This window comes from Hemitrygon akajei, chromosome 29 (genome assembly GCF_048418815.1).
Source record: "Hemitrygon akajei chromosome 29, sHemAka1.3, whole genome shotgun sequence".
In the NCBI taxonomy this organism is placed as follows: Eukaryota; Metazoa; Chordata; class Chondrichthyes; order Myliobatiformes; family Dasyatidae; genus Hemitrygon; species Hemitrygon akajei.
Genome location: NC_133152.1, coordinates 23,323,975 through 23,350,229, shown reverse-complemented (window position 1 = coordinate 23,350,229; position 26,255 = coordinate 23,323,975). Strand labels below are relative to the sequence as shown.

Genomic DNA, 26,255 nt, shown 5'->3' with positions numbered 1-26,255 from the left:
AGTTTTTCTTCCTAACACCGACACTGGACACCAGTTATCAGCTTTGGAGTTCTTTTGCACTCCCATCATTTTGTCTTTTAAGTTGTTTTTACTTCTGTGACTAAAACTGGGCATGACACACAGACTAGGCTAGCCAGGAGTTTTATGATTTTGCCTTTTAGTATCTGCTTTGAATCATTGCCAAATAGTGTAAGTCATAGCTCCCAAAATGCGAAGCTCTTTTACAGATTGACTCGTACTTGAACAGCATTGAAATAAGAACTATTTTACTTGCGTCCAGAATGCACTTTAAAAATCTAGATACATTATCAATGAGGAAAATGAGGGGAGATTTGATAGAGGTATACAAAATGAGGGGTTTAGATAGGATAAATGCAAGCAGATTTTCTCCACTGAGGTTGGGTGAGACTTGAACTGGAGGGTGAAAGGTGAAATATTTTAGGGGAACCTTCTTTACTCAACGGGTGGTGAGAGTATGGAACTAGCCACCAGCACAAGAGGTGGATGCGGCTTCAATTTCATCGCTTAAGGGAAATTTGGACAAGTATATGGAGGGGGAAAGAGGTATGGAGGGCTATGGTCCAGGTACAGGTTGATGAGAATAGGCAGGATAACAATTCAGCATGGGCCAAAGAGCCTGGTTCAGGGTTGTAGTGCTCTATGGCTATAGTTATTGAACGTAGCAGCTAAAAATCTTGTTAGAAATGTTTTCTTCTCATGTGGAAATGAGAATTTTCTTCTCATCAGGGTACACATCCACAGATCCCAGAAAGTTGCCTCACAGGTAGATAGGGTAGTTAAGAAAGCTTATGGGGTGTTAGCTTTCATAAGTTGAGGGATAGAGTTTAAGAGTCGCAATGTAATGATGCAGCTCTATAAAACTCTAGTTAAGCCACATTTGGAGTACTGTGTCAGTTCTGGTCGCCTCACTATAGGAAGGATGTGGAAGCATTGGAAAGGGTACAGAGGAGATTTACCAGGATGCTGCCTGGTTTAGAGAGTATGAATTATGATCAGAGATTAAGGGAGCTAGGGCTTTACTCTTTGGAGAGGAGGAGGATGAGAGGAGACATGATAGAGGTGTACAAGATATTAAGAGGAATAGATAGAGTGGACAGCCATTGCCTCTTCCCCAGGGCACCACTGCTCAGTACAAGAGGACATGGCTTTAAGGTAAGGGGAGGGAAGTTCAAGGGGGATATTAGAGGAAGGTTTTTCACTCAGAGAGTGGTTGGTGCGTGGAATGCACTGCCTGAGTCAGTGGTGGAGACAGATACACTAGTGAAGTTTAAGAGACTACTAGACGGGTATATGGAGGAATTTAAGGTGGGAGGTTATATGGGAGGCAGGGTTTGAAGGTCAGCAGAACATTGTGGGCTGAAGGGCCTGTAATGTGCTGTACTATTCTATGTTCATCTGGCCCACTCCCTCTCCTAAACACCTTGGTCGTTAATCCAGGTTTGTGCAGGTAGATTAATCTGGTCTGATTTATTATAATCCGTATATCTATAAATATAAATGCTAAATAATTTTCATTTACTTTCTGGACTCCAGAGCAAGAATCCCCACAAAAATTAATACAGATCAGATTTGATACGGCGAAGGATTTAATTAGCAACCATCCATCCTGCACCTGCAAAAGCTGAAACCCAGCACAATTTTAACTTTAGCCTAGGCCTGTACGTAATTTCAAGTCTCAGATCCACACTTCCAAGTATCTGTTTCCTATCCTCAAGCACTTTGTCCATTTCTGTATTCTCAGTATACAAAAAGACAAACACACAAATATTTTGAATATTATAGTTTATGTAAAAGATTGACCATTGTAGAAAGATTGGGAATGTTTAAAACAAGTTTGTAAACTTTTAAAACAGAACTCATTCTGAATTTATCATACATTATATCATAAAACAAAATAAATTTTATTTGTATTCAAGAGTATGCTATTGGAAATACATTGATTCTGTTATAATAAAATCGATTAGTACCATAATGTGCTGAATATCCTAAAGAGAGCAGCTTGAGGCTCAGCAGAGATCAATTTCCTTCACAGGCATGCAAGTTTCTCTCCCTTTCCGCCTATACTGACATGCAGTACAGAGTGTATCCTTGCTCAATTGAACAATGCAGTGGGGGGGGGGGGGGGGAATCATTAAAGGCAGACATAATTATTTATGTACATTGAAACAGATATATGAGGAAGTTATGCTGAATTGTTATCAGTCACTAACCAGACCCCTATGCCTGCTGCATTCAGTTCCGAGATCCACGTCTTAAGAAAACAAAGCTTTGCAACATTTGTACTAGGGATCCTCTCAGATGGGAGAGTGCAGTTATAATGAAAGAATGAGGGAAGATGTCCAATATTAGGACAGGCCTGAGTAGAGTAGAAGCAGCAAAATTATTTTCTCTGGCAAGAAGGTTAGCCAACAGACAGCACAAAGTCACGATAAACTGGCGAAGAACCAGACGGGAGTGGAACCGAATTTCTACTACTGCTGAGTGGCTTTAATTTGAGACAACCAAAAGGTGAAGGAAATAGATTCAATAGTAACTTTAAGAAAACCATTTTAATGTGGGAAGGAAAATTGGGTAAGTGGCAGGGGGTGGGGGCATCATCGGACGCTGGCATGTACAGTTAATTGGAACGCTTTCAAAGAAATGGCAGACATTTGGGTGGACAGCCTGTGAAAGGTTGCCAAGCTCAGTCTTTTTCAACACTAGGTGACTGGATGCATTTAAATAGTTACTTTCTCCTTCCAAAGTCGTTCATTTAATTAATCCCACAGCCCTCTAGTGTCCAACATTGTTAGATGTTTGGTTTATTCAGGCAAAAAAAACAAATATAAAAAGATAGGAGGATGAAAAATGTTCATTCGATTAACTGCTTCTTTGGTAAATCCTCAATATATTATGCGTACATCTACATTGTTGAATAATTGACTCTCAGATGCCAGAAATAGCAATCAATTTATCTAACATTTAAATCAACTGATCTACTATTGTATTAAAAATAATTAAAATACAACTTGATATTTTCTATTAGTCAAACTAGGAAGAACATTGTAGTACAACAATGAAATGTTGCCTCTCTATCTTGTGATTTACAATATCATAGCAACATATACTGGAAAAAATAATCACTCGAAAACCACATATGCACTAAAGTGACCAGTAAACTGCATAAGCATCCTGTGCAGAAGGTAACTATTCATAAATACAAGGTAGATTTGTCACCAGACAGTTCACGTGAGAAGTGCGTTACTCAGAATCCTCCATTGTCTGGGTAACTGCGCTACTCCAAAGAGCGCTATATGAGGTCATTTTTTACCCTTGGGCATTAGGCTCTATAATGAGTCAAGCCAACGAAGTGATGACCCCCTCCTGTTAGGCTGTTTGTGGCAAATTATTTATTGTTATTTCTACTTTTCTTCTAATATTTATATCTGTACACTTGCAATGCTACTGTGACATTGTAATTTCCTTTGGGATCAATAAATTATCTATCAATCAGTACTGGTATACACCAACAAGTGCAACGAAATGCTGTGTAACTTTGCAGCACCTTTTGTAAACATTCCTATCCCCTCGGCTATGGCAGAGGAGATAAATTCTCTGTGAAGATACCCTTTTCAATGTATTTATGACCAGTTTTTTCCATTTCCTCTTAAGTAGCCCAGTGACATTCCCTTGATGCATTTTTGTAAAATGCCTCGGCACATCCTTATTAGAAATCAGTACAGAGCAACAGAAATTGAACTTTCTTCTGAGAGATTACGAAGAGCCAAATTAATAAACAGAGCCACATTAAAAGGCAATTCACCAATTTTTGTGAAGATTTAAAAGGATAAGTCATGATGGATAAAACATAAGGCATGAAGGGCTCAATAGATTCCCTGTCTATTTCTACAAGGAAGTACTTGTAATTGCATATTTAATACAAACAAGCCCGTGGGGTAACAAACAAATTAGTAAATGGCTGCACTTTCATCCTCATCACTCCTGTTCTCCCTCTTTTGGACCTTCCTGTCATTTGGTCCTGATGAGGACAGTCAGATACCCTTTATCAAGAGCTGTTTAGGATGACATATTCAGAATTGTTGGAGGAACCTACGTCAGGAACTAATTAACCATCCACACAGTGAGATAACAGGGCAAAAACTTCCTTCTCTGTAATTTTGCACGAATTGTTTTAAACATGAGAGCCCAAAAACTCAGCCAGTCTGATAAGTTAATACCATCTACAATATATTGGAGCTAATTTCAAACACAAATGCAACAAATAAATGCATAAAATAAAAGAATCAGATAGGAAGTTGCCCAGAAGAAAATTATGCATAAAAATACCAAAACCATGAGCTTTCAGTGCTTGTTGGTGCTCACAGTCACAGGTGCCATTTTCTCCCAATATTGCTTCAGAAATTACATAACAATGAATATTAAAATATTTAAATAGGGAGGGCAACTAGTTCTGGAGTCATAGAGCAATACAGCACACATGCAGGCCCTTCAGCCCAATGAATCCATGCTGACCCTGTTTCTCCAGCTGCCTAACCCAATTTCTGTTTGCCCGGATCTCTGCAGGCCCCACCCCTCGTGTACCTAAAACAAAAACCAGAGTCAAATGCACAAGAACTTAACTAGGATAAGAATCAAAGGGATGATGAGGAAAGGGGGAACGCAGAAATCACTACTGACTCTGGTCAAGTACGAATTGAATAATTAACTGGTACTTTAGGAATTCTGAGATTACTTCAAGATTTTCAGAAGGGATGGGCTTGCTCACATCGCACGAAGAAAAAAATATCCATCAATAGCAGGTTTTCTACTTTAAAAAAGTAGAGATCAAACCTTCGTGCAGTCCGATTTAATTTTTAAATAATTATTATTAAATATTAGGATAAGCTTTGTTTATTTTCAGTTAACTTGCTGGCAAATCTTCAGTGGGTGTACTTTTTAGTTACAGCAGCTGGACGTGTGAAATGATGGAGGACAGCACTATAAGGGTTTAGGCTAACTCTGGACATACTTCATAATACTTCAGACAACGAAGCTTGAAAACAAAGCCTGAAGTTTAAGTTTATAACTACATACTATGCCACTGTCACCAATCACATTTAACTGGTGGATAGGATTATGTTGAACTCCACCATGGACGGTCCCAAGCCTGGCTGCAAAAGGAGGGGGGTTGGGCCTGGGACTAGCAAGCTACAGAAATGGCAACAGAAGCTCCATGGAACTCAGTCCTGAGAGAAGAAAGATTTTTGACTAGGAGACATATGAAGTTCTATGGTGAAAGCGGGAAGGACAGAGCTGATCACCCTTCTGTTGGCCCAGAACTTAGGACTCTGGGGAGCTGCTGTCAGGGGCCTATGCCCCAGTAGGGATGATGGGTTGAAGCAGAAGATTTTGCCTGGGCTGAAGTCAGAGTTGCCAATTCAGTCTTGTGGGATAAATGAAAAATTAATTTGACACACAGGTCATTATTTTCAAATGGCTTGTAGTGAAACATCCAGATGTGGGGACTAATTAGAGCTATTGAGCAAATCCAGACAGCAAAGGTAGTTCTTGTTTTAAAAAGTACATTCTATGTGCCAATGATTTAGCTCCAAAAATGCATGAATAAAACAATTAAAATATTGCTACCTTGCTAAGTCAAATACCAGAGTAAAAACATTTATACATCAACTAGTTTATACAAAGTGCAAAGTTATCAATAGCTATCAATCTATGTTTCTTTTGCATTAAAATAATTCTGATATACAGGAGTATGTGAGGAAAAAGTAAGAAAAAGGTTGGATTTTAAGTGTTACTACAGGAGGAAAAGGAAAATTAGAATGAATTAGGAGCAGAAAATGGTTCTGTGAATCTTGATCCCAACACAAGTGAGGATAGAGGAGGAAGCAGTGAGAAAAATGTGCCTGAAGAGGAACAAGCAATGCTGAGAAATGCCAAGTTACATTGTGGTAGGATGAATGAGAAAGGGCAATATAAAGTCAATGGCACAATTCTAACAAAGGTACAAGTACAGGTATAGTTTGTTAATAGTGGCCAAATAATTGGGAAAGTTGTTAAAAAACCAAACAGGATCTTGGGCTTTATAAATAGAGATAGACAGTACTAGAGTAAAGGAATCATTAACTTTATGACTGGCACTGTACTTTAGGAAGCAAAGTCTTTGGAGTAATCACTTTTACTCAAGTGATTCCTTCACTGAGGAATTTTTAGTTGTGTGGAGAGGCTGGAGGAGCCAAAGTTGAAAGAGGAGATACTAGAGGACCCAATGAATTATGAAGGACGTAGAAGGAAACTGCTCTCACTGGTGGAAGGGTCAAGAGCCAGGGAACACAAAATGAAGTTGACTGGCAGTGTGCGGTGAATGGTTAGAATCTATAATGCACTGTCAAGGGTAGTCGTGGAGGTAGCTGGATAATTATCTGAAAGAATTTGCATGTCTACAGTGAGGGGATGCAGAAGTAGGGCCAGCTGGAGAGTCTGCGTGGACTCAATGGGCCAAATAAACTACTGAGATAAACTTTGAGATAAACTACCAGATAAACTACTGAGATTCCGAACAACAATGGTAAATCCAAAGGAATGTTACCCATATCACTAACATAATAAAGGATAAACAAATTTTGCTGCTAATTGGTTCAATTCTGAAAAAGTCAAATGATCAAAATCAAATTAAATAGTTTCACTAATTTTATAAGCCACAATGTTCCATAAGAACTCATAAAAATTCAAAACACTGGACTTTTCTTGATTTTGTCACTTGTTCATACAAAAATATTAATATATTTCAATTAAAATACAGATAATGTATTTAAAAACTGGAACACTGTTTATGATTACCTGCACAGAAATATCCCCTGTAAACCAAATTCCTGCTGGGATACCAGTTCAGTGTTTTGCGTTCTGCTACATAACTCAAGTGGTCATTTTCCGTTGATGGAACCAGACAGCAAGTGTCAGTGGGCCAGTCAGCTTCTGAAAGCATCACATAGCTCAGCCCAATTACACCCCAGCTTTACACCTTCATACACTGGTCAGGTAAAGGTGACTGAACAGATGAGGAACTTGCCTAATTTCTTAACCATTCTGTATCCAAGTTGTAGTTGATAATCAGTACAGACCAGGAATATGTTTTCGAATGGCTCATGACCACAGAGAGGTCACCAGGACCATCAGGACCACCACAGAGTCACTGAGAGGTGCAGCACAGAACAGGCTCTTCAGCTCTCCACACGCAAAATGCTGGAGGATGTCAGCAAGTCAGGTAGCATCTATGGAAGGGACAGGTGACATTTTGGGCCATCAGGATTGGAAGCGGGCAGAAGCCAGATTAAGGTAGGGGCAAAGTGAAGGAGTACAAGCAGGCAGCCCCTTCCTCACCCTTCTTATTCTGATTTATGCCCCATCCCTTTCCAGTCCTGATGCAGGTCTCAGCCTGAAATGTCGACTGCTTATTCCACTCCACAGATGCTGCCTCTAGCATTTTGTGTGTTGCTCAAGATTTCCTGCATCTGCAGAACCTCATATTTATTTTGGGCCCACCAAGTCCATTGGAATAATTTAAAGTGGCCAATCACCTACCAACTTGTGCATTCTTGGGGGTGTGGGAGGAAACTAGAGTACTTGGAGAATATCTACTCGGTCACATAGAGAAGATGCAAATTCCACAGGTCAAGTCTGAACAAGGGGCACTGTTGTCCCTGTGAAGCAGTGGCTCTACAAGATGCACTACTGTGTCACCCAGTGCATCTTTCCATTTTTAAAATGCAATTCCTATGATGTGAATTTGTATATTTACTATTTCAAGTTCAATAAAAGTCTAATTAAAACCCAACTGTAAATAAAATTATTGCTGTTTGGTCAAGAATTGTCTGGGCAGCTTTACCACCCCATTCCTAAGTTCGTAAAAATATTAATGGTTGGTTAATTTCTGGAGGGCAAGATCTTGGTGTGAAATTTGATTTGACTCCTCCTTCAAGTATTCCTGATCAATAGCAACATTATTACACGTGGACGAAGAAACTGATCATCTGGTGCAGTCCAGTGGACAAGTCCATAACTAAATGATCTAAAATTGCTGTGACTGGATGAATTTTACACCCATTTTTCTCTGTTCTTTCATCTATTGGTCCATCCACTGATTTCCAAGAAGACAAACATTGTGCACCTTTGTCCCTCTTCACCTAGTGGGAACACAATGATGCATGAAAGTCAGGTTTGTGCAACAAGCTCTTAAGGGTGAGGTATTTCCCAGGTGACCTTGATTCCAGCATATTTGTAAAAATTAATTAATGTGGAAATGCAGCATAATGTTTAGATATCGTGCATGACTCAAAATAGTCTTCTAAACTAAATCAGGTTTTCCAGTTGAATCTACATAAGTATTTCCCTTATCATTGTTTCCATTTTTAAAAATCCTCAGTGTAATGTTCTCTGCAGTCCTTTAGGAATTAATGGCTCCCTTTCAGTCTTCTGTGTTCTATACATGAAAAACTGAATTAAAATCTGCATAGATATCATTAAGGAGAAACAAAATGTTTTTATTGTATTCATGAAAAAAGTTCAGAAAATATAAAACAGAATTAGACCATGGAGCTCCATTGTATATGTTCTGCCATTTCATGGCAGATTTATTTTCCATCTCAACCCCATTCACCTGCCTTCTCCCATAACCTTTTACACCCTGACTAAATCAAGAACCTATCAACTTCCATCTTAAATATGCTCAATGACCTGACCTCCAAATGGTCGTCCTGCTATTCTAGTCCACTTGAAATTAATGCTAAAATTGCATTTGCCTTTCACCTCTGACTCAACCTGCAAGTTAACCTTAAGGGAATCCTGCACAAGGATGCCCAAATCCCTTTGCACCTCAGATTTTTGAATTTTCTCCCCATTTAAAAAAGTGGTTTTATTCCTTCTACCACAAAGTGCATAACCATACACTATCCGACACTATATTCCATCTGCCACCTCTTTGCCTAATCTGTCCAAGTCCACCTGCAGTCCCCCTGCTTTCTCCACACTACCCATCAACACTTACTTTTGTATTCTTTGCAAACTTGGCCACAAAGCCATCAATTCTGTCATCCAAATTACTAGGATATAACATAAACAGCGGTCCCAAATCAGACGAACCAGACCAGAAAAGGCTCTCTTTATTCTTACTTTATCTCCTGCCAATCAGCCAATCCTCTATGTTGGTATTTTCTTATGTAATACTATGGGCTCTTGTTAAGCAACCTCATGTGCGGTACCTTGTCAAAGGCCTTCTGAAAATCCAAGTACACAACATCCACCAATTATCCGTCATCTATCATGCTTGTTATTTCCTCAAAGAATTCCAACAGATTTGTCAGACAAGATTTTCCCTCAAGGAAAACATGAGGACTTTAACCCATTTTATCATGTGCCTACACCCTTAACAATTGACTCCAACATCTTCCCAACCACTGAGGTCAGGCTCTAACTTTGCACAAATGTTTCTCAATTATGAGACTCTCTTTTGCTTTTATGTTGTTTTGTTAACCACGGTTGTGTCATTCTACCTTTAGAATACTTTGTTGGAATTTATCTATCCTGTGCCTTCTGAATTTCTCCCAGAAGCTCCAGACATTGCTGTTCTAGCATCATCCCTTCCAACAAGCTTTAACCAGTTTCTATTCATGTCTCTGTAATTCTCTCTGTAATAACGATATACCTAAGTTTAGCTTCTCCCTCTCAAATCGCAAAGTGAATTTGATCATATTATGATCACTGTTTCCTAAGGGTTCCTTTACTTTAAGCTCCTCAATCAAATCTGGTTCATTACACAACACCCAATCCAAAATAGCCTTTCCCCTAGTGGGCTTAACCACAAACTGCTCTAAAATGAAGCCACCTCATAGGCATTCTACAAATTCTCTCTCTTGGGATAAAGAACCAACCTGATTTTCTCAATCTACTTGCTTATTGAAACCCCCAAGACCACTGCAATATTACCCTTTTTACATGCCTTTTCTCAATCCTGTTGTAATTTGTATACCACATCCTGGATACCATACAAATGCCTGTATATAATTCCCAGAGTCTTTTTATCCTTGCAGTTACTTAACTGGATTCTACATCTTCCAATCCTATGTCACCACTTTCTAAGGATTTGATTTCATTTTTTACCAACAGAGCCACACCATCTGCTCTGTCAACCGGCCTGTCCTTTGGATACAATGTGTATCGTTGGATATTAAGCTCCCAACTGCAACCTCCTTTCAGCCACAACTCAAGTGATACTCACATCATACTTGCCAATCAATCTCTAACTGCGCTACAAGATCACTTACCTTATTCCATATTCTGCATGCATTCAAATTTAACAGCAAATGCTGGGCAATCTTAAGTTGGGCACATCAAACCAAGAGTCAGGAGAAAAGTTCTCTTTACTCATTTTCTGGTATACTTTAAAACACATTTTCTAACCAATGCTCTATCCTGCCAAGTTCAATTCTACCAGTTTACTTCCACGTTAACCGTCCAGACAGTTCCATAATTTGCCAATATGTTAAACAATGAACATTCATTTCTCAAACATTAATTGATCTTTTATCTCATAAAATCACACAAAACTGACAGCACAGGAGACCATTTAGCATGTTCTATCTGTGCCTCTTCAAATACATTTCCAGATTTAGTCCAGTGCAAAAGTCTTAGGCACATATGTATAGCTAGGATGCTGAAGACTTTTGCACAGTACTGTATTTATCAATGTGGAGCGGAGAGCAAATCTGTAGATCTGGCGGGAGCAAAGGATGCTGGGAACGGCAAGGGTGGAGCGCTGCAGGTGGCATTGGTTGCAAATACACCCAGTCCTGAGACACCACGCAAGGTCAATTGGTTTATTTGTTCATAAGAGAACGTCTGTCTGGTGCTTCCCTATTTCCAACCACAATTCTCTCTCCCTGTCTCTTTCCTACTCTCAGTCCACAATAAAGACCCACATCAGAATCAGTTTTAATATCATCAGCATATGTCGTGAAATTTGTTAACTTCACAGCAGCAGTACAATGCAATGCATGATAAATATAGAAAAAATGAATTAAAGTATATAAATTGCATTAAATATTTAAATTAAAAATTGTGTAGAAACAGAAAAAAGTGAGGTAGTGTTCATGGGTTCAATGTCCATTCAGAAATCAGATGGCAGAGGGGAAGTAACTGTTCCTGAATCGCTGAGTGTGTGCCTTCAGGCTTCTGTACCCCCTTCCTGATGGTAGCAATGAGAAGAGGGCACGTCCTGGGTAAACATGGAGTGTTGACATCACCCATGTGACATGAAATCTGTAGGGTTTTTTTGAGGCAGCAGTACAGAGCAATACAGAAAATTACTAAGGTACAAGCCTGAGGCGTCCCGTAAATGTGATGACAGTTTTTACTTCTAACCATTTTTTATGAGGAATCCCTCCACCGGCCCAAAATATCAATTAAAAACATTTTGCTCAAAATTTCAGCAGCGAGCGTAATTGGATAGCAGGAAAACATGGGTTGATCCTTCAATGTTAAACCATCAACCTTAGCTTGAATTGACTGTAGATCAGAAGTCACAGAATATTCTTACACACTTAAAATCAACATTAAAATCAAATAAAGGGTGCTCTCGATCTCTATTGGTGAGATTAATAGTTTAATATAAAACAGCTGAGCTATACAAATACTTGTGTCAAGCTGCTGTTTATTGATTACAGTTCAGTGTTTAACATTCCTACAGTTCTGATCAACAAGATCCAAAACTCGGGCCTCTGAACCTCCTTCTGCAACTGAATCCTCAACTTCCTAACTGGTACACCACAACTTGCGTGGATCGAAAACAACATTTCCACCTTGCTGACAACCAACACTGGTGCACTTCAGGGATGTGAAATTAGGCCACTGCTCTACACTCTCTGCACCCATGACTGTGTGGCTAGGCAGAACCCAAACGCCATCTATAAATTTGCTGACAACACAACTATTGCTGGCAGAATTTCAGATGGTGACAAGACAAACAGGAGTGACAAAGATCAGCTGGTTGAGTGGTGTCACAGCAACAACCTTGCACTCAATGTAAGACGAAACTGACTGTGGGCTTCAGGAAGGGTAAGACAAGGGAACACACACCAGTCCTCACTGAGAGATCAGAAGTGGAAAGGGTGAGCAATTTCAAGTTCCTCGGTGTCAATATCCCTGAGGATATATCCTGGGCTCAACATATTGATGCAGTTACAATGGTGGCATGACAGCAGCTACATTTCATTAGGAGTTTGAGGAGACTTGGTATGTCAGCAAAATCAGTTTCAAATTTCTACAGATGTACCATGAGATAATTCTAACTGGCTGCATCACTATCAGGTACGGGGAGGCGGTTGGGGGGGGGGGGGGGCACTGCACAGGATCAAAATAAGCTGCAGACAATTGTAAACTCAGCCTACTCCATCATGGGCACTAGCCTCTCCAGCATCCAGGACATCTTCAAGGAGCAATGCCTCAAAAAGGTGGCGTCCATCATTAAGAACGCCCAGTTGCCCAAGATATGCCCTCTTCTCATTACTACCATCAAGGAGGTGGTACAGGAGCCCGAAGGAACACACTCAATGATTCAGGAACAGCTTCTTCTCCTCTGCCAGATTTCTGAATGGCATTGAACCCATGAAAACTACCTCACTATATTTTTTTAAATCTCTTTTTGCACTACTTATAAATATATATATACACACACACTATGTATTGCATTGTACTGCTGCCACATAACAATAAATTTCATGACATATACCAGTGCTATTAAACCTGATTCTGTTTCTATTTATCCTCATGTTGACAAGTGCAGAGATCAAAGATCTCATCTAATTTAGACCCTAGAAGCACAAGTAATATTACAGAATCTCCAATGCTACTTAGACTATTCAGAAGCTTGTCTGTCTGCATGGATAGGATGAGCTTGGGCTCCCTCCTCCTGTAAATGTGAAAGACTATTTGGAAAAGTGGCAATGTTCTGTTTTTCACTCCTTGGAAATTTTAGCTGCCAACAATCACCTGTGAGAGCACTGCATTCTGCCTCTCTGTGTTCCAAGGCTGCCACCATCGTCCCCATGCCGAAGAAGCCTTCATGTCCTGCCTCAACCACTACTGTCCAGTTGCACCCTCATCCATCATCATCAAGTGTTTTGAGAGGCTCGTCATGAGGCACATAAAGACCCTGCTACCCCCCTCACTGAACCCCTGCAGTTCACTTATCGTCCCAACCGCTCAACAGACAACGCCATCGCCAATACCCTCCACCTGGCCCTCACCCACCTGGACAAAATAGACACATATGTTCGAATGCTGTTCATAGACTTCAGTTCAGCATTCAACGCAATCATTCCTCAACACCTGATTGGAAAGCTGAAACTGCTGGGCCTGAACACCTCCCTCCGCAACTGGATCCTAGACTTCCTGACTGGGAGATCTCAGTCAGTCCGGATCAGGAGCAGCATCTCCAACACCATCACACTGAGCATGGGAGCCCCCCAGGGCTGTGTGCTCAGTCCATTGCTATTCACTCTGCTGACCCACGACTGTGCTGCGACACACAGCTCGAATCACATCAAGTTTGCCGATGACACAACCGTGGTGGGTCTCATCAGCAAGAACGATGAGTCAGCATACAGAGAGGAGGTGCAGCAGCTAACAGACTGGTGCAGAGCCAACAACCTGTCTCTGAATGTGAACAAAACAAAGGAGATGGTTGTTGACTTCAGGAGGGCACGGAGCGATCACTCTCTGCTGAACATTGACGGCTCCTCTGTTGAGATAGTTAAGAGCACCAAGTTTCTTGGTGTTCACCTGGCAGAGAATCTCACCTGGTCCCTCAACACCAGCTCCATAGCAAAGAAAGCCAGCAGCGTTTCTACTTTCTACGAAGTCTGAAAAAAGCCAATCTCCCACCCCCCCCCCCCCACCCCATCCTCACCACATTCTACAGAGAATGTATCGAGAGCATCCTGAGCAGCTGCATCACTGCCTGGTTAGGAAATTGCATCATCTCGGATCACAAGACCCTGCAGCGGATAGTGAGGTCAGCTGAGAAGATCATCAGGGTCTCTCTTCCACTATTACAGACATTTACACCACATGCTGCACCCGCAAAGCTAACAGCATTGTGAAGGACCCCACACACCCCTCACATAAACTCTTCTCTCTCCTGTCATCTGACAAAAGGTACCAAAGCATTCGGGCTGTCACGACCAGATTGTGCAACAGTTTCTTCCCCCAAGCCATCAGACTCCTCAATACCCAGAGTCTAGACTGACATCTGCATCATTTATTATATTGTAATTTGCCCTCTACTGTGCCTAATGGCTTGTTTATTAATTATTGTACTGCCCTGCACTGTTTTGTGCACTTTATGTAGTCCTGTGCAGATCTGTAGTCTAGTTTTTAATGTTGTTTTACTTGGTCTAGTGTAGCCTTGAGCTGTTTCACATACTCTTGCATAGTTTTGTGTTGTTTCAGGTAGCACCAGGGTCCTGGAGGAACGTTGTTTCGTTTTTACTGTGTACTGTACCAGCAGTCTATGGTTGAAATGACAATAAACATAGCTTGACTTTTTAATAATGTTATTGCCAATGGGAAAAGGGAAATGGTGCATTTCAAATGAGATACAATGGTTATCTAGATAGGTGTCCCACTTCCTCCAGAATTCAGTGGTACTTCCCTCCCTATCCATCCCGAAGTGAGAGAGAGCAAGAGCAGAAGATGGAAGAGATACTCATCACTAACCATGTCCTTTGTCATCTATTTTACTGTTCACTTTACTACTCACATTAAGCATCACTCCATCTGGCTTTTAATTAACATTTCCCTAGTTTCATTTCCATCAACTTCTGTTATGTTTGCTATTAATTCCTTGTTAGTTGGTTCTGTTCCATTACTGTGTATTACACAAGCTGATGCGCTTGCTTCTTTCTTCTGTACGTACCATTGCCCAGTAGGAGTTATTGCCATAAGCACTAACTCAAGAAGTGAGTGCTTAGGGTTAGGGTTATTGAGTTTTGCTATTGGCAATAACTCAAGAAGCACTGAAGTAAATCATGTCATTAGCACTGCCACACCAGTTGAAGCAAGCTAATTCAGAAGGAATCAGAGCTGGCCTTACCTGGCCCACAAAATACCATTATACCTCTGAAGCACAACTGTCAGCAGTCAACTGCATAGGACTCCAAGTAGATTAGTGTCAGAATATCTGGCCACATGGTGCCTCTGGAAGAAATAAAGAACTTTTGACTGGTAAAGGATACCATAATATCGAGCGCCATAGTTCCCAAGCTGCCCACTAGCCAGGGAATATGATGCACCACGTAGTTATCCTCAGTTTGTCCCTTTCTTGGGACCTTCAGCAACACGGACAGGCCATATGTAAGATTCCCAAGAATCATCAAGGCAAAGAGGCAAAGAGATATGCCTTCGGTAGACTTCCTCTTCATCTGAGGAGAAAACATATGTAAACTTGTTAGTGGAAAAAAAGAACAGTACGAGGGCTATTTCTCAGTTTTCTTCCTTCAATGGGGAATGAATGTCGTTAGATCTTGTGCATTCTTTACAGCTTCTATACCAAACAGTATCTTCATTACCCTAATAACCTGAAACACACTTACATTTCTGCACAACTGAGGCAACCTGGATACCAGGTAGAATACTGATGAAAATGAGCCAACTATAAATCCAATGATTTCCTGTGTAGTAAATGTCTGCAAAAAAAAAACACAAAATTAAAGATTAGTAAAGTTTGATGCTAATTACAAGATATTATAAGAAATAAGATATTATACAAATTACAAGAAAATAAGTAACAGATGAAATTATTCTCCTGTAATTGAAATTTAAAATTTTGAATGAAAGGGGTTTTAGTCCCTTACTTTATGCTCATTACTGGAATTAACATGGAAAAACTTGCAAGAGAGAGCTGAGTGTCAAGGCAGAGCTGGAGAAGGAAAGGAACTGGAATGGAGAATGATTAAACAACGTGCAAGCGGAACCAGCTAGATACAAGGATAAGGAGACTCAGTTGGGAAGTAGACAGAAGTATTAGAACAACTTAAGGAAGAACTGAACAGAAATCTGGGTTGAATGAGAGATATGGGAAGCACTCACAGTGTAGCAGCAATAGAAATGGCAAAAGAGGAAGGTGATGAGATGGATCTGGAAATGCTAGCCCAGAAGCTGAATCGGTGGGAATAAGGCAGTAACAAGGAGAGCAATTGTGTCTTTAAGGGGAAGTGAAACTGCTACTAGAGGGAAGTGAATAATCGGGAAACAATAATTCAGAAAGTCAGTGATCCTGTCAGAGGTCACACAAGCAAAATTATCAGGCATATGAGGTAATTTCAGAGCAAACAGTCCAGAAAGGCGTAATCCTGTTTACCCAATGTGCTCCAGGAAAGACCAAGCTCAGCCAACCAGGAGGTCCTGGACTTGGGGATGCCACTGAGATTCACTTATTTTGAGAAAGTATCATTGGCCAGGGTGTTGGATCAGGGGAAAGTGAAGGAAGGTCACAAGGTGATTGCTGAAGATTTAGCCACTGTTAAGATTCACTCATCAAATTGGACAGGAAGCTTACCAGGATTCAAACCCAGACACATATATCCCAGATATAGATGGAAGCAAGGTATGTAATAAAAGATTATCCATGTTTTAACTGTTTTACAGTGAGACACATTGTCTGTTACAACAATACAAACAAGGCATAATCAGAATCATATCATTTATTAGAATATGAGAAAGCTTGGATGTTGTTGAAATTTTGGTTGACTAGAGTTGTTTGGATGCTTATTTGCCCATGAGCATAAGAGACTCCCTGTATGCTTTGTTGTTAAATGTTAAAAGACCCTGTAAGGTGAGTATGAATTTATTTTAAACTGTTTTGTTAAAGTTTTAATCCTTTAAGTAATTTTTTTGAACTGGATTGCATTAGTCACAATCAGAATCAGACTTATCACTGTCTTGTATGAGGTGAAACCTGTTGTTTTGTGGCAGAAATTCAGGGAAAAAGACTTAAAATTAATACAGATCACAAAAAAAAGTAAAAAACTGAAAGAAACAATGACAGTGTTCATGGACCATTCAAAAATCTGATGGTGTCTAAGGGTCTGTTTTTGAATCATTGAATAGTCTGTGAGTTTGAAAATATTTCATGAGATGGGTAATGTAAGCTTACTTTTATGTGTAGGAGGAGAGAGAGTGCGTGCATGAGTGAGTGAATGGCTGTGAAGCTAATATATGTTTTTAAAATCTACATTGGAAGGACATTTGAAGAGGGTTTGAATGTGGCCAGCTAAAAGACTGTTTATCTGAAGTAGTGCTTCTTTAATAATTTGTGTGATTGCTTTAGGCTTCACCTATTCATCTTTTCCTTTATTCTTTGGAACAGGTGTTAAAAATTTTCCTCTGAAAATTAGCTGTTTATTTTCTGGTTTTGTAATTTACGAAGGTTCTAAAGGAAGAAAAGTTTGTCTTACTCTGTTTTAAGTTTGTGTTTTTTTTATTTCTTTCCTTTGGAATTCATATTGGTGGTTGAGAAAGCCCCACATTCCACAGAAGCCGTATGGATTCCTGGTTAAGGTGTTAAGAAATATGCATGCTTCTATTTCATGAGGTGCCTACATTCTGGAGAGAAATTAGCATTTTGGGAAATTGGTGATTAGCGTATACTCAAAGTGGGAATTCAAAATTGGTATTTTAAGAGATAAATTGGAACAAAGTGGGTGGGCAGAGCAGTCTAGGCACAGCCTCAGAACAGAAGTAAGTCCCTTTAGAACAGAGATGAGGAGGATTTTTTTTAAATTTTTTTATTGAAGTTCTTCATCAAACATTTCCATAAGATGTATTTCAGACATTGTACTTATATATCATATAATCATATATATCACAAATCTCCACAAAGTATTTATCTGAAGTACACACTTATAGAAAAGAGTGGAAAGAAAGAAAACAAGCAAAAGGAAAGAACTATGTATAAGTAGGGAGTGATTTATTTATTTATTTATTTATTTATTTATTTATATTTATTTTTTTACACACCAGATTCATTGATTTGTGAGAATGAGGAGGAATTTCTTTAGCCTGGGGGTGGTGAATCTGTGGGATTCATTGCCACAAATGGGTGTGGAAGCCAAGTCAGTTGGGTATTCTTAAAGCAGAGGCTGATAGGTGGATTAATATCAAAGGTTACAAGAAGACAGGAGAATGGGATTGAGAAGGATAATAAATCAGCCATGATGGAATGGCTTTGAACTTTGAATGGCAGAGCAGACTAGATGGGCTGAACAGCCTAATTCTGCTCCTATGCCAACAAAACTTTAAACATAGACATGGATTTCCTTAACAAGAATATTTTGCAAAGGGTTGAATGATATTGTATATTTTCAATGACTGAAAGACTTTTAGAATTCTTTTGAATTTTTTTTAAATGCAACACTGGTATCTCAGAAAATGCAAATGAGCAGTCAGGATTCAGAACTTCCTGTTACCTAGAATGCACATACATTTGAATACTGAAGTTCACGTATATTGATAAAACTTAATTTAGGTCAAGGAACTAAATCAAATTGCAGCAATCCACTGCTGACGACAAGGAACCAATGAAGAAAAGCAGACCAAGTGAATCTGACAATTAACAGGAATCTAGAGTAATAAGTGCCTTTCATCTATTGACTCCTGATGGAACAAGGCCTACGAAGGAGACAAAACTGAAAAACAAACACAGAAGGCATGGAGCGGCACATCAGTCAATTGTGAAAGAACCTCTGAAACATACCGCTAAGTGCTGTTTGTGATGGTGTTCAGTGGGATAGATCAGCCTACAGAAGTATTGAGAAAACAGACAAAGGAAAGGGTCCATATTATGGTAAAAGACACCAAGTTCCCAACAATGGAAAAAAGGCAGACCAAGCAAAGAAATGTAATGTATGTTGGCCAAGCTTGTGAAAAAAAAACAAGTTTTAGGCACACATATATAATTGGGGTGCCTAAGACTTTTGCACAGTATTGTAGTAATTTATGTACTGCACTGCTGCAAAAAAGAACAAATTTTTGACTATTGTGGACTGAGAGTGGGAAGTGGGCGAGGAGACTGGAATCACGGTTAGGAAAAGGGGAAGGGAGAGGGAAGGAAGCAGGGAGCACCAAAGAGGTATTCTGTAATGATCAATAAACCAGTAGTTTGGAATGAAATGGCCTTGCCCTGGTATCTCAGGGCAGGGTGCGTCTGCCCTGGCACCGCACTGCCACCTGTCCCACACCCCTCCTGTGGCACCCCACCCATGCCATTCTCAATATCCTTTGCTCCTGCCAGATTTACAAACTCGCTCTCTGCTCCACGTTGATGAATACTGTACTGTGGAGGCAGAAGTTGATAGATTCTTGATTGGTCAGGCATGAAGAGATACGAGGACAGGGCATGAGGTTGGGGCTGACAGGAAAGATGGATCAGCCATGATGAAGTGGTGGAGCAGACTCAATGGGCCAAATGCCCTAATTCTGCTCCTAGATATGCTCAAGACTTTCCCATGGTACTGTATATTTGTGAAAATGGAGGCAAAAGAAACTGAGAACCCATTGAGTTCATTCAGCAGTCTGTTTTTGCTACACTTGTAAAAATAAAACAAGTTCAGGGAAGACTACACTGCAACCCATCACAGAATGTCAGAAGTCACTCACTTCCCTAGATGGGAATGGATACTACATGTGCTAGGCTCCTTTTGGTGAAGGCCAAAGTCGCAGAAGGGTGACCAAGTGGGGTATCATCAGTGTGGGAGTCCTACAGGCAATCTGATACAAACCATACCAAACAGATCAAAGGGACCTAATAGGAGGCTGGAGATTACTCTGATCTGAATATTCCTCTAATATGGTATAGACCATGAACTCTGCAGTGGGTCAACAGGGGAGAAGGTAGCAAAATGTCATGAATGACGAAGCCAGCTTCTCACCTTTAAACATCTTAAATACAAACATGTTATAAAGCACAGCTACACTGGGTGGCTTAAATCTTTGAAAGGATAAAATGTACCCAAGAAGGGGATGTGCTCAAACATCTGGAATGACACTTTACCACTATTAACACTAGTTTCTTGTAGGTAGGCAAATAGGGACAATAAATAGCCACAAATGTAGGCCCACATAGAAACATGCTTCTGTTGTAGCTTTTCAATTGGGGAGAAATCCTAAGTGAAAGGCCTTTTGGTGCCCAATTTAATTAGGATCCCCCTTAGACTGTGACTTCCCTGGTACAGAAGTATTAGGGATTGTTGAGCTTTGGACATTTTTCAGGACCTGAAATGTCAACTGCCCTTTTCGCCGCCATAGATGCTGCATGACAGGCTAAGCTCCTCCATTGTATATTTGTGTTGTTACAGATTCCCCAGAATACACGCTTGTCATGTTGATAAAGACATTTTACATCTACAGGTTCAGTCATCATGTAGCTCATTCAGTTACCAAGGGATTAATAATAAAATCCAGCTTTCCACCCAACTATTAAAACACATAAATCAGAAGATTGAACTTGCATTAATTTTAGTAATCTTTGAGAGGAATTTCAAACAAATAAGAGTATAGATTTAAACATTGCTGGGTGCCTGGAATGTGCTGCCTGAGGTTGTGGTGGTAACAGCAGGTACATTAGAGACTTTTAAGAGACATTTAGATAGGCGTATGATTGTGAGGAAAATGGTAGGATATGGACATTGTGTAGGCAGAAGGGATTAGTTTAGCTGGCCATTTGAGGACTAAATGGTTTAGAACAATGTTGTGGGCCAAAGGGTCTGTTCTGGTGCTGTACTGTTCTATGTTCTATTAACAATAAGGGATATTTTCACAATTAATACAAGTTGTAATAGCATATGGGATTCTTGACTTTATAGAATTGACAAAAAGCAAGGCTATTTCTAAACTCCATGAAAAATAATTGACGAGGTCAGTTAAAATAGCCAATTCTGTGTTCACACAAAAGTGATTAACTAGGGAAAAAAGACACAAAAGAATAAACACTAAACTTGTATGGGAGGGGTGTAGTTGAAGGGAGAAGAGTATTTTTGCCGTGGAGTTGCTGTAAATTCTGATACCTTTTTTTTGTAAATGCTCTCCACTTGGAACAATTGTAACTGAAAGCCCTTAGTTTAAGACTCTGAACATCCACCATTACTTATTTTCCCAGTAAATTAGCTAGAAATCTGCTTCTTCATTCTCTGAAAACCACACTGAAAAACTTGACATGCCAGGGAGTCACTGTAATAGAAGAACTATCTTTTAGCTTTCTGTAAGAAAGCACAACTTTGATCATGTACACTTCTGAAATATTTTAGAACTTACGTATAATTAATTTGCAACATTTGCCCAGTTAAAAATAATAACTAGTGATGGAAATACTCAGCATAGTAAAGGAAGTAGTCCACTTTCATCAATGTCAAAAATATGCAAAATAAACAAGGATGCTACAGGGTGGAACCAGGATTTGTACACTCCAAAAAGAAATGCAGAGGGTAGTGACAAAGCAAGTTAAACAACAATCCCTGAGCACTGGTAATACGTCACTGGTAACCAAGGCAACTCATTTATTTAGTTTCTTATTTGCTGATTTGTTCAGCTGTTTATTTGTAATGTGACAAATCTCAGTTGCATCTATAGATGGAGAAGTCCATCCATTCCCACCTCTGTAGCACTGGTCAACTCCAGCTAATCTGAAGTAAAAACATAAGTTCATGACTTTAAAAGAAAATCTATTCTTAATTATTTAAACATACTCCCACTCTCCATGAACTCTGTCATCAATAACTCTGCTGGTCAAGTTCCAAATATGATACATTCACCCTGCACACACCCCACCGTACATTCCATCTCCCCCCCCCCCCCACTGTAGTGCTTAATTAATGGCAATTATTCCTGCTACATGTCTTAGTCTAAAATGCATACCCTCATTATCAGATCCCTCCATGACGTTGCAACCCTCTTGCCACCAATTTTAACCTCGTACTGAATTGTAATCCGCTGAGATATCTGCTCCGAAACTCCCAATTTGAACCTTTCCATCTCTCTTTCTACCTTTTTGGTGTTCTTTGATATATATCTCCTCATCTCAGTCTCCTGTCGTTAAATATTTGCATAACCTTTGCTTGGAAATGCCACTGGAAACCAGAACCTCACTATGCTGCCCTCAGCTGCAGCAAATGACCTGTGGATCAAGATACGCTCTCTGGTCACTTTATTAGGTACACCTCGTTAATACAAATACCTAATCAGCCAAAGAAATGGCAGAAACTCAATGCATAAAAGCATGCAGACATGGTCATGAGGTTCAGTTGTTCAGACCAAAAATCAGAATGGGAAAGAAATGTGATCCAAGTGACTTTGACTGTGTAATGATTGTTGATTCCAGACAGGGTGATTTGAATAACCCTGAAACTGCTGATCTCCTGGAATTTTCATGCACAAAAGTTAACAGAGGATAGTGCAAGAAACAAAAATAAATCCAGTGAGTGGCAGCATTATGAACAAAAATACCTTGTTAATGAGGGAGGTCAGAGGAAATTGGCCAGACTGGTTCAAGCTGATAGGAAGGTGACAGCGACTCAAATAACCACATTACAACAATGGTCTGCATAAGAGAATTTCCACTCACACAAAACATCAAAACTTGAAGTGGTTGGGCTTCAGCAGGAGCAGGTTCCATTCCTATACCTAATGAAGTGGCCACTGATGTATAATAATACAGAATGAGACAGAAAATATCTTCTAATGTAACGGATAAATTAGGACTGACCTGGTTAGCAGATGCTTGAGGAATAGTCAAAAGAGAGCGCTTGTTGAATGTTGGCGCTTCGCCAATTGGAGATACTAGATTGTTGCCTGGTACTATGGGACCAGCTACTCCAAGCATCACAAGCACAACAACAACATTAACTGCAGTCCCATCTGTAAGAAAGCAGAGCTTTAAATTATTTGCACTTCTAAACTATTTCATTACTTATAATTTGCAACACTTACTCAGTGAAAAGTAATGGCTAGTTAAACAAAAACAAGGGCTGGAAATACTCAGCAGGCAGGAAATTAATCTCTAGTTAGAAAGTCAGATAAAGCATGCATTTGACTGCTTCCATCAGAACTGAGGTCAGGATTCCATTTCAATACAAATGACAGTGCAGCAAGGGAGGGGTGGCTACAGAACAAAACCAACATATGACTCCTGGAGTTAAGTGACAACTTAACAAACAAAACCACTGACTGTCCAGGAGTCAGAATACACCAAATATTTATTTATTTGTTGAGATACAACGCAGAATAAACCCCTCCAGTCCTTCAACACACGCATAACCACTGGACAATAACCAATTATGTCTCTGGACTGTGGGAGGAAACTGGAGTATGCGGTCATGGGGAGAACGTACAAACTCCTTACGGGCAGCAGCAGGGATTGAGCTCAGGCCGCCTGCATTGAAAAGCTAACTACTGCTGTACCGCCGATGTAAAAGAAGGGTGTGAGTGGTGCAAGTTCTCCTGAAGTCAATAACCATCTCCTTTGTCTTGTTGACATTGAGAAAGAGGTTATTTGCATGGTATCAGGCCTCAAGCTCTTCTGCCTCTTCTTTGTAGACCATCTCACTGCTGTTGGCGATAAGCTTACAACAACACCACTGTTGTAACTGTGTTTGGCCGAGCGGTCATGCACGAGCAGAGTGTACAGCACTGGGCTCAGCACACAACCCTGGGGAACACCCATTTTAAGGATGATGGGGACGGTGGAGCGGTTGTGCATCCTGACTATCTGAGGTCTGTTGGTCAGGAAGTCCAACACCCAGTGGCACAGTGGTGTATTTAGACAGAGGAATAGGAGTGTGTTCACCAAGGTCTGAGGGACAATAGTGCTTAATGCTGAACTGAAATCCAGAAAAACAGCATTCTGCCATAACGGCTGGTTATTAACAAGGGTCCTCTCTACAGCACTTGAAAAGTATCCTCTGGATTTCCTTCTTCCTCCTCCCATCTCCCCAACGCCATCCACCTGTGGATTATTGCTGCCCCAGTAACTGAAATGCAGATGTGGATAGCAGGTTTCGTGTAGTCTTCTATGATTAACCGGCAAGGGCTCAAGGAGGGGAGATTCACATTGTTAAAAATGAGATTTACTTGCTGTTTCATTTAAAACTTTTGTTCATTTAATAGTGTATACAGATGATACTGTATGCAAGCAGTTCACCACAGTAGTTGAGTTCACAGAAAATAATACAAGAGCTGTACAGTTTTTGGTAAAGTGGTTTAACATACGACAACATCAGCATCCCAGGACAAAGAGCAACTAGGAAAAATCAACCAAATATCCAGCTGATTACCATCCAATGAAAGCTACTGGATAGGCAGCTCCTAGACCATAAGATACAAGAGCAGAATAAGACCATTCAGTCCATTGAGTTTGCTCCATTTGATCATGACAGATTAATTCTCCCTCTCAACCCCATTCTCCTGACTTGGACTCTATCATGATGTCACTGCCACTACTAAATATTCTGACAACACTTGGCAATGCATTAAGGATACTTTGGCGTACAAAGCATTAAGAACACTTCAGAGCACTGTATGCACCTGATGAAAGACACTGCAGAAACAGCAAGGAGAGGAAGAGGATTCTGTTTTATCAGCTGTAACTTTCCGAAGCAAACTCACTTCTGTATCCAATAGGTTTGGAATACTTGGCCAAATAGTGTATTGGATACTTATATTGAGAAATTCAAATCTGGTGTCAATAGAATGCCAAATGCAGAAGAAGCCCAAGAGCTGAAAACTCTGTTTTTATACTGAATTTGTGTTTCCATAAGTGAACTGCTGTTTTTCTGAGCAGCGCCAATAGGAAGGACACCGGAAGCCTAAGATGTAGCTCACTCAGGTTCGTCGGCTGAGTAGAAAAGGCAGTGACTTGCAGCTTTTTGGTATTTTGAGCAGCGTTCAGGATTGATTGGCAAGAACATATTAAAGGGAGGCAGTGGCAACCGGAGCGGTAATCATTGGTGTGGCCAGAATTGGAATGAGGGTTTTTGAAGCTTCAGTCAGAGAACAGAAAAAAGCTGTAGGCAGAATTCCACTCCCCCTCCCCCGCCACAGTTCATTGTTTTTCTATTTTTTAAATATTTGCTCACTCAGAACAGTAGAAATACCAGGCAGGAGAGTGAAATGTTCCCCTTTCGGGATGTGGTAAGGCAGAGAGACCTCTAGCATCCCTGACAACTTCACCTGCGAGAAATGTATCCAGTTGCAGCTTCCAAAACTCTGCATTAAGGAGTCAAAGCTGGATGAACTCCAGATCATTAAGGAGGCTGGGGGGGGGGGGGGGAGAGAGGTAAAAGATAGGACTTATAGAGAGGTAGTTATAGTTATACCCAAGGAGCAGGATACAGGAAACTGGGTGACAATCAGAAAGGAGAAAGTGGTTAAACAGCTAGCTAGTGCAAAGTACCTCTGTGGCCATCACCTTCAACAACAGTATACCACTTTGGAAAGTGTTGAGGGTGGTGGTGGGGGTGACCTAGCAGAGGAAAGTCACAGCGGTGAGGTCTTTGGCACTGAGTCTGACTCTGTGACTCAGAAGAGAAGAGGGGAGAAGAGGCAAGATATGGTGACAGAGGATTCATTAGTTAGGGGAACAGAAAAGAGATTCTGTGGACGAGAGTGAGATACCCAGATGGCAAGTTGCCTCCCAGGTGCCAGGGTCCGGGACATCACAGATCGAGTCCTCGCCACTCTTAAGCGGGAGGGTAAACAGCCAGAGGTTGTGGTCCATATAGGTACCAACGACAGGTAGGAAGAAGATGAGGTTCTGCACGTGGCTAAGAAAATTGATGTAGGAGGGAGGGCTTCAAATTTTTGAATCATTGGGCTCTCTTCCAGGAAAGGTGGGTGGGACTTGTCCAGAAGCGGCAATTTGCACCTGAACTAATATCCTAGCAGGAAGGTTTCCTACTGCTGCACTGAGGGAGTGGAGTTAAACTGAAGTTGCAGAGTACCAGAACAGAGAGTGGAGGGGTTGTGGAGACAGATATTAAGACCTCAAAGTCAGGAATCAAAAGGTTGAGCATGGTGCAACTAATGTCCTGAGCTGCGTATATTTCAATGCAAGAAGTATTGCAAGAAAGGTGGATGAGCTCAGGGCCTGGATCAACACCTGGAATTATGATATTGTAGCCAGTACAGTAGTGAGATGGTTG

At 40.5% G+C, this 26,255-nt stretch overlaps 1 protein-coding gene across 1 annotated transcript in view; it reads right to left on the bottom strand.

Moving 5' to 3' along the window:
• Positions 1 to 1,788: 1,788 nt before the first annotated feature.
• Positions 1,789 to 26,255, bottom strand: part of slc66a1 (solute carrier family 66 member 1) — a 33,335-nt gene continuing 8,868 nt past the window's right edge. Inside the window, exons 5-8 of the mRNA XM_073031879.1 lie at positions 22,823 to 22,974; positions 15,660 to 15,752; positions 15,303 to 15,488; positions 1,789 to 8,520 (exon numbers count right to left, since the gene is read on the bottom strand). Coding sequence (XP_072887980.1) covers positions 8,434 to 8,520; positions 15,303 to 15,488; positions 15,660 to 15,752; positions 22,823 to 22,974 — 518 coding nt within the window. The 3' untranslated portion in view covers positions 1,789 to 8,433. The remainder of the gene's footprint in view (positions 8,521 to 15,302; positions 15,489 to 15,659; positions 15,753 to 22,822; positions 22,975 to 26,255) is intronic.